Source organism: Ammospiza nelsoni, chromosome 6 (assembly GCF_027579445.1).
Source record: "Ammospiza nelsoni isolate bAmmNel1 chromosome 6, bAmmNel1.pri, whole genome shotgun sequence".
Classification (NCBI taxonomy): domain Eukaryota; kingdom Metazoa; phylum Chordata; class Aves; order Passeriformes; family Passerellidae; genus Ammospiza; species Ammospiza nelsoni.
The window spans coordinates 6,328,244-6,345,124 of NC_080638.1; the positions used below are offsets into that span (position 1 = coordinate 6,328,244).

The window sequence follows — 16,881 nt, forward strand, 5'->3', positions numbered from 1 at the left end:
TTTTTTTCTTTTGTTGTTCCAGGAAATGGGAATAAAGCATCCACTGCACAGGAAGAAATTGGTTTTGGCCATTAAAGCTATAAATGCAAAGCAAGATGAGAAGTCTGCACAACTTGATCATATCTGGGTGACACGTAAGTGTTTGGACTCTCCCGGATTTGTTGGGAGGGAATTTCTCCCACCTCTATGACAGGACAGCCTGATTCATGTCTAAACACTTAGCAAGCACCTTTGAAAAAGCACCAAGTTTCCCCAAAGAAGAACTGAGGATTTCTGTGTTGTTCTTGACATCCAGACATACAGCTTGTGGTGTGTTCTTCCATGGGGAGCCCTGTCAGACATCAGGAAATCAAATGGGTGGGCTCAGGCTGGGGAGAGCTCCACTGTACTGCAGAGGATGTGCTCCATCAGGTGTTGTAAAATCAAATATCACAGGACTGCTGCTGTGGACAAAGCTGGTTGGTGGGAATTGCTTTCAGGCTGCTGGCAAGAGGCTTCCCTCAGGAAAGGGAACAGGTAGCATGAGTCACCTGAATGCCTCAAAAGAAGCCAGGCAAGAGGGGAGAAGGGCTTTATCCTCACCAATCTGGATTTGGTTCCCCATTGTTCTCATATCTGCAGGGTGGCTTGATGACATTGGCTTGCCTCAGTACAAAGACCAGTTTCATGAATCCAGAGTAGATGGGAGGATGTTGCAGTACTTAACTGTGGTAAGTACAGTCCCTTTTCCTCAGTTTTCCGAATAAGCAAAAACTTTTAAATTTTTCCTTTGAATGTGAGCAGTTAAAAATTTTTTGCAAGACAGAGATAGAAATCTCCTTTGTGCTGCCTAGTGCATGGAATTTGTTCCTAAGGTCCATAAAAAAAAGTCACATGTTAGGGCTAACTTCTGCAAAGTCCTTCTTTCAATGTCATGTAGCCCACCACAATTAAAAGTAAAATGACCTGTTTTATGTGTAACCTCTGGAGCCCGTTGTTCTCCACACCAAGTTGGCAACAGTATTCAGCAAAGTAATAGTAGAAAATCCAGTGATTTGTACAGCCCTGACCACATTCACAGCACACCATGAGCCACACACAGCCACCGTTTTCTTCCCATTCTCCTGTCTAAATCTGGATAATTAAGGCCTGGATTTGCCTTAACAGGCTACACTTCTACCTTCATTTTTTTAGCCAGGTCATGATGGGGTGCAATGTTTAAAAAAAACCCCAAAAAACCAAACAACAACAGAACCCCCTCCAAACTTCCACCCTAACAAAACCCAAACCTTCTTTAAAGTATAAACTTTCATCTTCCCTAAACCACAGTTACTGCAGTGTTATATAAAACTACACAGCAAATTTAAACTCTTTCTTCTTGGCGAGAATATTTGTTTTGGTGTGTGTTCTGTGGCAGCTAAATGTGACGGCATTCTCCTTCACAGAATGACCTTCTCTTCCTGAAAGTCACCAGTCAGCTGCATCACCTGAGTATTAAATGTGCCATTCACGTGCTGCACGTCAACAGCTTCAATCCCCACTGTCTGCGCAGGAGGCCCGTTGAGGAGGTAAAAGAATGTTGAAATAAATTAATTTAAGCAAGTACAAATTACCTGGACCCAGCCAAAAGGGATAGAAAGTCAGCAGTGTACAATGATACAGCAGAATCGTTGTTTCTAGGGACTTGCACCAAAAGCAGCAGTTATGCCACTTATTAGTTGAATCTCATGTGTGTATCTTCAGAAGTTACTTGCATAGTGGGAAAAAAGTTAATTAATCTTCCAAGAGAATGATTTGGAATGATTTGTCTTCACCTGACCTAATATTTAAAATCTGTAAGGTTTTACTCGATCAGCACAGTTTTTTCTTAGCATTAAACGCTGTCAATAGCCCTGTTGTCAAACATTCCCTTTTTATCCCTGTAACCTGCAATCCCTGCTGTTGTACTTCCTGTTGTCAAACATTCCCTTTTTATCCCTGTAATCTGCAATCTCTGCTGTTGTACTTCCTGATGCAACACGTGGGGGTTTCATCAGTATGAGACCAGGTCTGCCATCTCATCAGAGACTGCTTGAAAGGGGCCTGCAGAGAAACAATCCCTCAGCCAGGGAAGAACAATGCCCTTGGAGGAAGAGGAGGGAGGCTGTTTTTAGCTGAGCTGAGCTCTGAGCTGTGCACAATCAGTGCAGGCTGTGGTGTCATCACCTTCTGTGGTTCCTCCCACAGAACAACGTCTCTCCTTCCGACGTGGTGCAGTGGTCCAACCACAGGGTGATGGAATGGCTCAGATCAGTGGATCTGGCAGAATATGCACCCAACCTTCGAGGCAGCGGAGTGCACGGGGGCCTGATCGTAAGAATTTACCATTTCACTACTAAAAAATTGACTGTAATGTTGAAAATTCAGGCTGTAATATAAACCATCCTTTGTCTGATGTTCATCAAGCTGAAAGAAGCAGGCACATCTGCAATGTGGCAGTGTGATCGGGCCTTCTAAGGAGCCTCTTTGACTGATCCACGCATCTTCATTCCACAAAGGAAAGCTAAAATAAAAAAGGAGCAGCTAAAACACTTTCTGTAATCAAAGCTGAGCTCTGCACAAGTGTGTGACAGCAGCACAGAAAAGGAAACCTCAACTGTGCTGTGCAAAAGTTGCTTTTTGATAAAGCATCCCTGGGTGTTTCTTTGAGTGATTTACCAGAACTCTGAACCACCCTGAAATCACAGCAGTCAGGAACGACATTTTTTTAATTCAAAACATTCAGAACTATTTGCAGGTGAGTAATGTCAGGGTTCTGAAATACCATGATTCTACTGCTGTAGAATTTTTGCAAAAATGCAATGGTAGAAATCCTACTAAGATTAAGTTTTTACTCTGAGCAGAGCAGAAAATTCTGAAAAGAAACATGTTCAACCCAAACAAAGGTATGGTTTGATGATAAATATAAACACATATTGATGGGTTTGATAATAAATATAAACACATATTTGCCTGATCGCGCTCAGCATTTTTTTCTTGGCTCCTTTCAGGTATTTCCCATTCAAACCCCAGTATCATGAGTGAGCTATAAAAGGTCTAATGTGAGCAGGTACTTAGTGAGAAATCCCCTGCTAAGCACTGTAGTGGTTTTTTATTGCAAATATTTATATAAAAAGTAAACATCCTGCCTTTTTTCCAGATCCTGGAACCTCGCTTCAACGGAGACACGCTGGCCATGCTCCTGAACATCCCACCCCAAAAGACCCTCCTGCGCCGCCACCTCACCACCAACTTTAACGTGTTAATTGGGCCAGAGGCACAGCAAGAAAAAAGAGAAACCATGGAGTCAACAGCATACACACCTCTGACCACCACTGCCAAAGTTCGGGTAGGTACTGCTGTCAAAAAGGAGATGTCAGTGTCAGACTTCTCCACTCTGAATTACAAAGGAAGTAAGGAACAAAGGTGGACAGGGAGAGGTGAATTCTAGAAGTGCTACATTTCCCTTAATTTTAGATACCAGACTTTTTGCTATGTACCTGTTTCAATCAGGTCCTGAAAACAACCAAGCAATCTGTTCTGCCTTTCCTTAGAAGGAGCATCATGCAAATGCATTTAACAGCCACTGGAACTCCAATTTGAGAACAAATGTAGTTAATTCAGAATCTACATTCTTGAATGACCAGGGTATAGCAGTAATTGAAAAAGGGGAGGATTTTAAATGTTTACAGAGCAACTTGACTTATTTTACTCAAACTACTTGTGTTGACTCCTTATTTTAGCCAAAGAAACTTGGATTTTCGCATTTTGGAAACTTAAGGAAAAAGAAGTTTGATGAATCAACAGACTACGTTTGTCCTATGGATACAAGCCCAGCTGCTACAAATGGTACTTCGAAAAACTACGGTGGCTACAAAGGACTTAGTCCTTTCACTGACAGGGAACTGGATCAGGTGGGACAGACAGACTGATGCCATGCTCATCTCATCCTCTCCATGCATTCCAAAGCTTGCAAATAACCAAATGTTCCCCTATAACAAACTCTTTGCTACATCCGCATGAACTCACAGAGAAAAGTATTGGCTGTGGACACTGGAAAGAGTTCCAGACTAAGAATGTTGGGGTTTTTTTAATCAACATCATAATAAGCTCATCCACCCTCAAGCCCTTTTTCAGGACTATGACACCTTTACACTCTGAAGATCGAGGTATTTTGTCAATCAAGGGTGTGGTTGCAGGAAACATAAGACTTTTGTACTTTTAGCTTTCATAATTTTAGTATGGCACGCTATTTTTTTTCATTATCTTTATGGGTGGTTTTTAATGTAATAAATTCATTTGGACAAACTTGTACAAAGGTATTGAGTTATATTAAAGTACAACTGGATTGTATTTTTTAACAGACAGTAATCAGAGAATCCAACAGAATTTTTCTTTCATGGTGTGCAGTGGGGAGTAGTTCTGCTTAGATAATATACATGAAGACAATGCATCAACAATGAACAAATTATTAATAAACCAATAGTTAATTCACTTTTGTAATGTAGTAGTGAACTTATGAATGAAACTGTCCAGACATCATACAAAGAAATGATGATAAAACCCATCAAATTTTATTTCAACTTTGCTGTTGTGTAAAGAGATGTAAACCCTGAAAAACGGAGCGCTCCTGGAGCCTTGTGTGAACTTCGGCAACACACAAGAGCCACACAGAGGCAGCTGGAGTAAACTGGCCTTTCTCCAGTGACATAAAAACAGTTTAAGCCTAATAAGAGAATGGTCACAACCTTGAAAAGACTAATTGTGCAGGTAATCTTTTCATTTGCATGGTTCAGTGCATCTAACATCCCATTTGTGTTCACTGGCTAACCGTGGTCTTTTTCCATGTACTGCTTCTAAACAGGAGAATACCAAACCCTGACTATGAGTGTGGATGTCCACTTGCTCAGCTAGGAGTTGTGAGGGAAAGCATTAACTTTGAGCCAAGAATTGCACTGTGCAGTTGTTCAAGTGTGACAGAAAGACTGGATTTTTCTCTAGGAGCATGGTCTGTCTATTGAGCATGACTTCTGAGCAGGAAATCACAATGCCCTAGAACTGGTGACATTCCTATGAAAAAAGAGGTAGGATTGTATCAAGGACTTCTTGCCTGTGAAAGCCTACCAGAAATAAGTAGTGTCAGACCATTTAGAAATTATTTTTGACTGATAGTATCAATTAAGCTTTTTCTTTTTTCCATGAATTAAAGGACAAGTTTAATGGAATCAATGTCTCTTAATCAGGATCCAGTCTTCCTATCATTAAATGCATTTTCACATACCTTGTAGCAGAGAGGCATTTTTGTTAAAGAGCTATTCAACTTACCCCAACTTCATTTGTCCAGGCACAGATCCCTCCCAAAGCTGCATGTAGAGTGAATAAAATTGCACATGCTGTCTGATTTGAACTAGTTGCTGACTGCTTTTACAGATGGAACACTCAGAAGGCACAGTAATGCAAATAGGGGCTCTTTCCCAAGGCATAACCCACCTCACGGTGAGTACCAGTTCCTCTCTTGCTCCAAAGTCACCCTTGTGCTCTGCTAAAACTCACTGAAAGTTGGTCATTGCTGGTGGTAATGAACAGCAAGTGGGTCTCTGTTCTTCTTAAGTATCTCTTTGCAGTCTGGTGACACATTCAGTCAAAAAAAACAATCCCTGCTTTTAAATTGCTCTAGAAATTAAGCTTTATTTAGGCCTCCTAAGTTTTCATGAACTCTGATGTCTCTTTGACAAAATGACAGATATTCATCCCCTTACATGAAAACAATTCTTCAAAGATTTTACAGGTAACCACCACCTCAGTCACAGCAGCTAGGAACGAGGTACAGACTTTTGAAAATTTACATCAGCTAAAACTCTGTGCAAAACCAAACACCTCACTTTTGCTTCTTCATTCCACAGAAGCCAATGTATTAAAAAAAATAAGTGATTGGAAGACATAATGAAGAATTATGAAATATAGTTGAGTTGCATGCCAGACACATAATCTCTACAAGTTTCCCCACACAAAAAAAGTTTATTTAAAGCTGTATTGAAGAAATTCCTTTTGACTGTGTGTGGCTCTCACCTCTGGTGTTGTGAGCCTGAGCTCTTGGCAACTGGGTCTCTGGGAGCACAGGCCTCTCATGAAACCCCCTCAGTCCTTCCCATCTTGCTCTTTCAGACATTGCTGAGCCAGGATGAAATGCTGAATGACAGCAGGTTTTTAACACCCACCTTTGAAGACTGGAGATGATGCTTCAGCAGGACCAAGATCACTGCTGGTACCTCACGCCTGCAGGAGTGGCCAGGAGCAGCTGGATGCCGTGGAGCAGGAAAGCTTTGCCTTTTTCTGCCACTGCCACCTCCCACCTAGCATTTCCTACTGTCAGTGTAGCCACAGCTTACAGGTAACTCTCCTCTGTGCTGTTTTCCCACATCATGTAACAGGAAACAGGAGTTGGGAGAGGAGGGGGACTCAGATCCAGAGTCTGGAAAGCCAAGACTTGGCAATGCTTCGTCCTTTCATTCACTTGACTTTTACATGCTATGTTGATGTACTGTTACGTGAAAGACCTTTTGTAATTTTTTATTTTTCTAATTAACTTGTAGTGCAGGAATCATTAACACATAATTGTACCACTGGGGCTAATCAGAGCTGAATGTTGGTGAGAGCAGCAGAAATGGCTCACTCACCACTTCTGTGGTCGTGCCAGACTGGTCCCCAGAAAGGATTTCAATCTCTCCTCCCTGTCACTGGCACCTGTCCTGCCCTCTCTTTATCCAAGTCAGTGCACTGTAGGATGGGAAGAATGGAACATAGTACTGTGCATCCAGCCCTTGCTTTTATTAGGATGACAAGCTGCCTTGTTCACATATCTTTACCTAAGGCAAAAACAACTGCAGCAGGAAATTGTAACTCTGAGACTGCCAGGAAATTACCAGAACAAAACAAAGATTTATTTCTTTAAAACACCTGACAAAATAAATCTTTTACTGCTGTACTGAGCTAGACAAGACTGCATCAGAGGGAAGTATGGCCTCTCACTTTCTGAGGGGCCCAGGGTGAAGTTGTCCCCTCTACAGCACCAATTACTTGTGGCATTTATTTACATGGACATCTCCTGTACTAATAAGCCATTAACAAGCTCTCTTAGTAAACACATGTATGCCAGGAAAAAAAATCTCCTTAATTGTAAGGAAAAGTACTTTGTACAGGGCTGGTTTGCATTACTTTCTCCTTGCTGGCTGCAGGTGCTGCTGTAGATTGCAATGTAGCCTCAGGGCAGTCACTGCCAGCCACAACCCTCCCAAAGAAAGAGGGAAACTCCAGGGCTGGCCACAGGATGCAGCAAGGGCTCTTTGAGAACTGCCTGGGGTGGTTTTTACACATGAGCCACCCTGTCCTCACTTCACCAGCCTCTCACGGCAGACCTTGCACTGTATGGTCAGGTGGAAGAAGATAAACACGATTTGATTGTCCACAGGGGTAAAATCAAGGCAAATTCTTTTCAATCAGTGCCAACTGAAAAAAAGGAATATTCAGAAAAATGAGAAGTCTTTAAATCTTTCAAATTACTGATGTCTTTTAAATTACTGATGTTTAATAAAAGCTATATAATGTACCAGTCTGGCAATGCAGTCAGTGCTAGTGACCAGCTCAGGTACCATGGTCATTTAAAATACTTTGTCAGGTCAATCAGCCAACAGACTTATTACAGCACTGCAAATGGGATTGGCTGCTCCAGCTGCCCTGGGATATTCCAAACACAATACTTCCTATTTTCTTTCAATGCTGTATTTGCAACTCAGTGTGTTGTTGTGCTAACTTGGCTGTGAATAGTCAATCCACAAAACAGTTGATTCTTCTTTTAAATATATGTAGTAAGAAACCCTAATTAGCATAACGCTGGTATAAATGCTTATTTTTGACTGTTATGAATAAATTCTGAATGCTCCCCTCTCTTTTGCTGACTGTGGAATGAGTTAACACAAATCCATGTGGATGACATTTCATCTTTATTTTTTCCCCCCTCAGAATTAATACTTTATACTAATTCCAGAGGTAAGACTAAGTAACTCCCATACAATTCAAGATGACTTCTCAACTTCTTAGTTTTAAAACACACAATGTAATTATGAAGTTATAAACCATAGAAGTTATATCAAGGTGTTAAAAAACACACACACACACAATTGCTGCACAGTTGCACATCAACTGTTCCTGTAGAAAAAGATGCAGTACTTCCAAAAATGGTACCAGGTGCCATCAGTGTTAGTAAGCAAATGTGCTGCTCTTGGGATAGCCCAGCTTGTCCAGGTTGGGCTGACAGGCAAACTGAATCATTGGTGGGGGCCCACACATGAGAATGAGCGTCTCACTGCCAGGGGGAGGCAGGTGGGCTTTCAGCATGTCTGCAGTGACAAAGCCAGAGCTGTACTTCCAGTCTGCAACAAAGAAATGAATTCAGTTACTCCGAATCTCTGTACAGGCTGAAACCTCTTTAAACCTCATTAAGTAGCTGGAGAATCAAGTTATGGCACCATCACTGCAAGCCAGGAAAGGGTTAAATCTCTCACTCAGCTCAAACCTAGTGATCCCCTTCCACAGGATAACAAGGATTTGATTGATAAGATACGGAGATCTTAAAATAATAAATTATAAAATTTAAAAGAAATGAGCAGGTAGCAATAAAAAGGAAGAGTGAATCAGCTTTTCTAGTGAAGAGGGGTCACCCAGTGGCAGGGAGAGGTATTGAGACCTGTACTTTTTTTTTTTTTGAGATAGAGTGGTGAGGTGACAAAGTTTAATGTCAACAAAAGCTCTGCCATGTTGTTTAGTGATAAGAGAAAACAAATTAAAAGAGGAAATGCTAAACTATTTCAAGCAGTAGTATTATTGAATGCATTTGCCATTTGAAGTGAGCCAAGAAGGAAAATGATGCTTCATCCATACACATGGCAGCTGTTTCACCAGAATCTAATCTGGAGCTGCTACAAAACAAAGATATGAACATAATATTTACAGGTATTAAACAATTTAGTGCCAACAGCATGCTAACATAACTTCATTTGGGAGACAGCCCAAATCAGAGCTGAACTTTGGATGAAAACCCCTAGAAACTGAATACATGAAAAGATGCACTGAGTAACACATCTGACCCAAATGAGGTTAATTATGAGCTCCTACTTTTTAAATCCCACCTGGCTTAGATCCCTTTTTAAAACAGGGTGTGGGGTAAGGTTTGTTTCAAAGGAGGAGTTTCAAAGTGTAAGACAAGAACACTTGACATTACTCTGCTGTCCCCTTGAGCACAAGTGAAGCTCTGACAGGGATAAGCAAAGGCATGTCCATGTGTCCCTACCTTTTGGAGGTCTGTCCAGGGTGTACCACAACACAAACTGCTCAGGATGCCTCTTGGCAATGTCTTCCAGCTCAGCTCTCAGCAATATATCATTTTCTGTCTGCAAAATGAGAGTGCTGGTTAGGTCCAAACCATCCCAGGAGCCCTCTGCTGGGAGCTCACGACAAATGCAATGATAAAAACTATGTAAATCAATAAAGTAATTGGTATTTTGTCCCCTCCATGGCAGCTATCATCAATACAGGCTTCTGTAAAGAACAACAAATGTGAGACTTACAGCTACCTAAACACAGTCCTAAAGATGGCAATTAGAACAACTTTTTAATCCAGGCTAAAATCACGAGCTGGATTTGTTCCTGACCCTGGCAAATGTCCCTGGACCAGCATGGTGAAGGTTGGTGAAGGTTAGCTGTACAAAAAGATTAGTGGAAACAAATCCTGTTTCCTTGAAATCAGTGAAGGACTAAGATGAGCAGAGGGATGAGGATCTGGTTGCTATATTTACTCCCTAATGTAGGAATTCAGTGAAACTGTGAGGAGACAGCTAAGTGTGAAGGAGTATGAAACATGGGCCATCAGTTTAAAAAGCTCAGAGGCCAGCAAAACCAAGTAGGCTACTAAAGAAGAACAAACAGATGGCTCAGGACACTCACCTGATTAGCAAAAAGGAGGTAACATTTTGTGGAGTCCCTAGGATCATTTGTGATCTGACGGATCAGCTGCAACATAGGAGTTATTCCTGTTAAAAACCAAAATGTTGAAGTGGGTATTTCTGTCCATGGCTCCAGTTTCACTGTTAATCCTGCCTCTTTTCAGTCTTCAATGGGATCTCAGTCTGCACAAGGTTAAACACCTCAGGATTTCTTATCCACATGGAGTGCAGAGATTGGGGGTTTCTATTCTGACAAACAGTTCCAGCACAAGCCCAGAATTCTTGTACGCAGTGCTTTTCTCTTCAGGATTCTCCATCACATAATTTTACCCCTCAAGACATTCTCTTAAAATTCTTTTTGTCACTGATGAAGTGAGTTCTCTGAGGTCACAAGGTAAATTAGGATTCAAACCCTCAGGTTGCCACTCCCCAGGACTGAGCTCAAACCACTGGAATGCCTCAGTGTTGCCACCATGAAAAGAAATTAATGAAAAGAAATGCAGGTGTAAATACTCTGGTAGTCCTCACATACACCCAAAAGACATTTTCATTCTCTAGACACCCCACATGATGGGATTAGTTTTACCTGTTCCTCCAGCTATCATCCCAAGGTGCTTTGCAAACAACTTCTCTGCTTCAGACTTCTTATTAGGCTTGATAAGAAAGGTACCTAGAAGACATATTCCAAACCTATAGGTACATAAGCTTCCAAACAAACATGGACACAAATTCCATGGGAATAAATTACCACAGGTGATCAATTAATAAAAAAAAAATATTCTGGAAATCCCTCCCTTCTGCTGAGATAAGAGTCACCAGGAGAGAGGTCAGCATCCAGAGAAGTGCTGAGCATTCTGAGGTGAGACTGAAGTGCACAGCTCCTCTCAGTCAAGATCAGTGCAAAATCTTTCATGTGTATCCTACAAGAGGATTACTTCTCTGAGCTTATTTCCTCACAGTCAACTCAGACTTGATTTTAATTATGAAATGGAGCTGGCTCTCAGTCAGCTGGTTATTCAGTAACAGCACAGAGATTCTCAGAGGACATTTTAGGCCACAACCCCACTTGCTTAAGAAGCATCTGGAGCATCTCCCTCCATATGTAAAGCTGAAGTATTTTATTTCCAGTGCAGACTTCTCAGTCACATAATGCAATAGCAATTTTTTTTCAGATTTATAGTCCCAGGAGTGAGACACTCATCAGTTATTCCATACACAAAGTACTATTTCCCATCATACCAACTCGGCACAGGCTCATGGTCAAGTCTAGGAAAGGTGATTTTTCCTCTTTTCCACTTAAAACAATATTCTCTACAGCTGTCAAGTTTTAAAAAACACCTCTGAAAATAACCAATACCTCCCTTTTGCTCTCCCACCTTTGTGTCACAGTACCTGTCCCCTTATAGACCAGGAGTCCATTTGGCCCTCTGAAATCAATGGTATCTCCAATCTTCATGTTATCTAGATACTGGGACATCTTCCCACCTTCTGGAAACTTGGGGTTCACATTTTTGTGGTAGATCTGTAAGAACAATTATTTGCACATTATCAACCACTACCTTTGCTGCAGACAGTTATCTGTAGAACATAATTCTGCAAGTCTGAAATTCAACACCTGAGAAATAAATCCAGGCAATTCTTTGCTCTCAGTTATCTCTTGAGCCTTGCAACAGGAAGCAGCCAAAAAAAGTAAAATGTGCTATTGGGCACGTGTCCCTCTGCTCCCTGCAAACAGGGATAACAGGGATGGGTGGCAGGCAGATTATGCACTGCTGCTCTCATTTCACTATTATGCCACCCCATTTTTGTGGCTGTTCCTTCTGAAAACAGCACTGCTGCATCTTTTCCTTCTAAACCTTTCCTAGTCAGCCACACAACAAGCCATACAACAGCTTTTTCAGCTTTCAAAGCATGTAAGAAGCATTAAGCAGCTCATAACAATTCACCACCCTTGTAACACAAAGAAGAGAACATGCAAAAAATAATTTTAAAAAAGCCTGGATTTTTGCCTAAGGACAAATGCTATCATAGAAGAGAATTAGGAAATCCAGAAGTGCTGGGATCAGATAATCCTGCATCCCCTGGCTTAAAGGATTTCCCTTGTGTGACTTGTTTTCTGCTTAGAGCTGTTTGCATTAAGCAGTAGCAGCAGCACAGGCATCTAGAGGGAGAGAGATCAGTATCCATGCACTGCTTAGTAAAAGATATTAGGGAAACTCCCAAAGTATTGCCAGGGAAGCAATTCTCTCCTCCCTCTACTCTTCCTCTGCCATCCCTCAGTGCCACACAGCAGATACACAGGACACAACTTACTATTCAAGGGCAATGAGGTGTTTGCCATGCAGTCACCCTATTTGAAAAATAGGAGATTTGATGAAAACGAAATTTAATAAAATTTGAATTAAAGACAACGAAATTTGATTACTAAATCAAAACAAACTATTTCACTAAAATGAAGTGCTTGCTCTCCTTCCAGTTAGCAACTCATCTCTCATAAAGGAAACCAAAATTTACCTTTATAATTAAATCAACATAACCTTTTGCCTCATCACTGGAAACAGGGGTATAGGCTCGAACCACCAGATTCCCATCAATTTTTGCAGAAAGGTAAACATGCTGGCCTGGGGAGAAAGAATTACAATCTGATTATCTTTTTCACCCCTGGAGGACAAGAGAGACAGGCAGGTATTGTAACCTGCTTGTGTAACACATGCAATGACAGAGAAAATCTTTGCCATACAAATGCTGCACCAATCATTCAGTTTCTTTTCCTTTTTCAGCACAGAGCAGGAATCTCCCAGGAAGTAATGCAGTTTCAGGATCTTATTCATAAATTCTTAAGAATGAACCTGGATAAACACATGCACTGCAGAGCACATCTCAGCTGGTTTACCATTTCTCTAGCTGATTCCATTACTCTTTTCCATACAAGCCAGAACAGAGTTTGGAGAAAAACAGGCAGCATGCAAGGACATGCTCAGAGCATGGAATGGGATGACCCTGACACCTGCCATCCAGCTCAGGGAACTGCCAAACAGTGCAGAACAAACAGAGCCACATCTGCAGATCAGAGAGAGACTTTCCCCCACAAAGATTTTCACTGATTCAAGGTCCAAGGTTCAGTGCTATCAGTGTTCCGGGGTACAGGAAAGAAGGCCAATCCTAGGCTGAAATTCATGCTACAGAACTCCAGATAAAGGTGCATGGAAATGTGTGTAATTCAAAGGGAAATGCATGCACAGGAAAGGCTCTGAATATTCCAGAGTTGCCCCCTTTCTCCTTTACAAGTATCTGTATTTGCCAAAACCATGAGGGCAATTGCCAATAGACTGAGGGGACCAGATGGAAGTAAAATGCAAATAAGAAATATGAAAAAACTTTGACATTTACTACTACTCCTGCTTATATCCTGACTGGTGACAAATTCCATCAGGCTCAGTTCTATCTCACTGCTCTGTTTCCAGCCTACACCACACAACTGGACAAAGCACCCACAAAAGATCAGAAATACAAGCCCTCTAGGAAACCTGACATTTCTCTCTGAGACAGCAGCATTCAGATGCAGCTTTCAACTCTCTGCTTTGCTGAGCCTTAAATTCACAGTCAGAAGTCCAAGAACTGTGAGAAACCAGAAATAAAAGTAATTGTTTACAGTACTTACCTACAGGTAATCCTAATACATGATTTGTTGAGGGTAGCCCGAATCTGAATTTCTTAGTATCGTGACTGATTTCCTAAAAAATCCAAGGTTAGAATAAGGTCAGTATCACCACTACTTTGAATTTCAAACTCTACTCAACACAATATGCTTCAGCAAGCCTGCTCTTTGTTAGCATGCAAGCCAAACGCTGGGAAAGAACACAGAAACAGCTTTGAAAAACAAAGTAGAAATAACCAGGAGTCTCAGAAGCAGTCCTTACTTCCACAAGGAGTGACTTTTGCCTGCCTGCACAATCCCTACAGCCTCTTTACATAGATAAAACCAGGAAACTCTGTGCCCAAGGCCAGTGAGCACATTGCATATTTGCAGACAAAGATCAGGCAACACAGCCGTGCAGCAGCTCCGGGCTCGCTTCTCACGGTGCACCCTGGCCAGGATCCGAGGGAGCAACACAGCCAGCATGCGAACATGCAAAGCAGCGGGAAACAGCAGCTCGCAGCACGCCATAAACGCTTTTACACACCCTGCTCTACCCTGGGGGCATCACAGCGTGGCTGCGGGGGGCACAGCCATCCTCGGACGGCTCCGCGCCCTGCTCTGGGGATTCGATCCCTGGGGTAGCCCAGGGCCAAGAGCCTCCCAGACCAGCGCATCCACTGCCCTCGGAGCCCCGACGCCCCATGTCCCCAGAGCCCCGGGCACCTCCTTGTCCAGCAGCCGCAGCGGGTACTTGGCCAGCGGGTCCTGCAGGGTGACGGGGCCGCTCGGCCTCCGCGCCGTCCCTCGGAGCAGCAGCAGCAGCAGCGCCGACGCCGCCACCACGGCCACGGCGATGGCCACAGGCGCTCCCTGGCAGGAGAAGAAGGGCAGGCGGTGAGGGCACGGCGGCTGTGAGGGGCACGGCACGGCCCTGAGGGGCACGGCACGGCACGGCTCTCCCCAGCCCCAGCCCAGCCCTTACCGCAAATGCCTCCATGGCGGCCTCGCCCGCAGCTCCCGCGGCGCCGGGCCCGCTCAGATTCCGCCTCCTGATCCTTCCTCGGGTTCCTCCTCCCGGTTCCGCCTCCTGATCCTCCCTCGCCTTCCTCCTCCCGGTTCCGCCTCCTGATCCTTCCTCGGGTTCCTCCTCCCGGTTCCTCCTCGTGTCCCGCCTGGGGCCGGGCGGGGCCGAGCCCGGGCCGTGAGGGGAGCCCCGCTCCGCCCTCAGCCCGGGCGGGTCAGGCTGCCCCGGGAGCCGCGTTCTTGGTGTCACAGAATCGATGAGATTGGGAAAGAGCTCTGGGACCACCGAGGCCAAAGTGTGACCGGACACCGCCGTGTCAAGCAGCCCGTGGCACTGAGTGCCATGTCTGGCCTTTCCTTAAACACCTCCGGGGACAGGGACCCCGCGGGCAGCCCCTTCCAGTGCTTCACAGTTCTTTCTACCAAGAAATAGAAAAGGAGGGTGTGAAAAATGCATGTGTTTTATGATTGGCTTTTCGCAAATATTAAAATGAATATTATATGTGTTGTCGTAGAAAGTAATGCTGTATTAAGGCTCTTAAGTACTGTGTTAAATATAGTTTTAGGTTATAACATAATGTTAAAATAGAAACTATGTTAAGTAAGATACTTTTTTCTAAAGAGAGGACTTGCAGTGAGATAGAAGCCACAGGACACCTGAATCTCTCAGAGAAAGAGAATTTATTGCTCCTTTATCAGAAGAAATGAACTTCTTCCCGCCCGCCTTGAAGGTGCTTGTCAGGATTCAGAGGAAGTTGATGAAGACCAGACAGAATCCTGTGTTTGAATGGAATTTATGCATCATGTATGAGGTGTATGAATATGCAACAGGTTATTGTTTTTAAGGGTTAATCCTCTGTTGACGTGGGTCCTTTTTCGGGCTCATGCTGCCCAGAAAAAGGTACCCGTATGTCCAAAACTCTTTGTATTTATTGTCTGGTATTGTCCTAATTCAATTTGTCCAAATTGTTATTACTCTAATTGTATTACTATTTTTATAAGCATTTTATTACTATTAAACTTTTAAAATTTTAAAAACAAGTGATTGGCGTTTTTCACAGAGGGCAACAAAGTCGAGCTGGTCAGTTCAGATGAAGAAATAGCAGCATTTCTGTGCACCCAACACGTGGCAATTAATGGATTCCTAAATGAGAAATAAACCTGCCCTCGTGCCACTTCTGGAAAAGTGCAAGGGAAGTAAAGTGAGGGTAAAAGAAAACAGGGAAGATCCAATGAGAATGGGTTTTTTTTTGTTCTCTTGGGCAGACCCACAGTGGGACAAGGATCAGGAAAGAAATATGAACCCTGTTGAAAGTAATGTTTGGGTTTTTTTTTTTACTAGGAAAAGCACAAAAGGCCAACAACAAGCCGCCAAGCAAAAAGTTAGTGCCATAACAATCGAATCAAAAGCAGACATTTTAAGATAGAATTTAAGATAAGAATTTTCATAAGAGGTACCAATTTATTGCTGCATTCAATATCATCACAGCTGACATCACCTGTAGTTCTTCCCACACAATTTTTTCTATTCTGAACACATCCACTTGAAATCCTTGTCTTAAATTAATAAACAGATGAAAGTCACTGTGTTCCTGTCATGCAAAACAGAACAGCAGCCAAGAGATAATCCACATCTGCTCCCAGCATAAACTGATACAGTCAGCTAATGGCAATTTCCACCACAACCAAACATTAACAGGCTTCTATGATAAAAATTTACAAAGGATATTTTCCCTCTATTTCTCTCTAAAGATCTTTTCAGAGAGCTTAGCAAAGATAGAGCACACATACTCTATCAATAATGTAACACAGCGGTTAATCTGAGTCACTGAATCTCAATTTCCCCATAATCCTTCCACTGTTAAGTATTTTCATAGCTTCACAAAAAACCTCATGCTCAAGATTTTGTGGGCTTTTGCCTCAAACTTTACGGTGAAGAGAAGAAAGTGGAGAAATATGTTTACCTTATTCATTGGAGAATAAAATCAGTGAGATTATTGTTTTCCCAGCTACAGAATAAAACTGAAAGTTTAAAAAACCTAAAGAACTAAAGTTCAAAACTAATAAAATAAAAAAGGGATGTTTGCTGGTATCAAATGCTTGTATGGGAAAAACTCTCTAAATATCAACAATATTAGTTTTCCCACTAATATCAACAAAAACCAAGTGAGATATCTAGTTATTATCTGGACCATTGAGTCAAAGAAGGATTATTCTTTTGCT

The 16,881-nt window shown here is 42.5% G+C and overlaps 2 protein-coding genes across 2 annotated transcripts in view; one reads left to right on the forward strand and one right to left on the reverse strand.

Moving 5' to 3' along the window:
• PPFIBP2 (PPFIA binding protein 2) overlaps positions 1-7,939 on the forward strand; it is a 94,704-nt gene extending 86,765 nt beyond the window's left edge. Inside the window, exons 23-30 of the mRNA XM_059473645.1 lie at positions 23-134; positions 622-710; positions 1,425-1,547; positions 2,206-2,331; positions 3,158-3,346; positions 3,741-3,911; positions 5,428-5,493; positions 6,163-7,939. Coding sequence (XP_059329628.1) covers positions 23-134; positions 622-710; positions 1,425-1,547; positions 2,206-2,331; positions 3,158-3,346; positions 3,741-3,911; positions 5,428-5,493; positions 6,163-6,234 — 948 coding nt within the window. The 3' untranslated portion in view covers positions 6,235-7,939. The remainder of the gene's footprint in view (positions 1-22; positions 135-621; positions 711-1,424; positions 1,548-2,205; positions 2,332-3,157; positions 3,347-3,740; positions 3,912-5,427; positions 5,494-6,162) is intronic.
• Positions 7,940-7,978: 39 nt separating this feature from the next.
• On the reverse strand, positions 7,979-14,729 carry LOC132074119 (NADH-cytochrome b5 reductase 2). Its single transcript, XM_059473646.1, has 9 exons — positions 14,618-14,729; positions 14,359-14,505; positions 13,657-13,729; positions 12,510-12,616; positions 11,388-11,517; positions 10,582-10,665; positions 9,997-10,082; positions 9,344-9,443; positions 7,979-8,426 (listed from the first exon to the last, which is right to left on the reverse strand). The coding sequence occupies exons 1-9, from the start codon at positions 14,630-14,632 to the stop codon at positions 8,254-8,256; spliced, it is 915 nt and encodes a 304-aa protein (XP_059329629.1). The 5' UTR covers positions 14,633-14,729; the 3' UTR covers positions 7,979-8,253.
• Between the last annotated feature and the right edge of the window lie 2,152 nt (positions 14,730-16,881).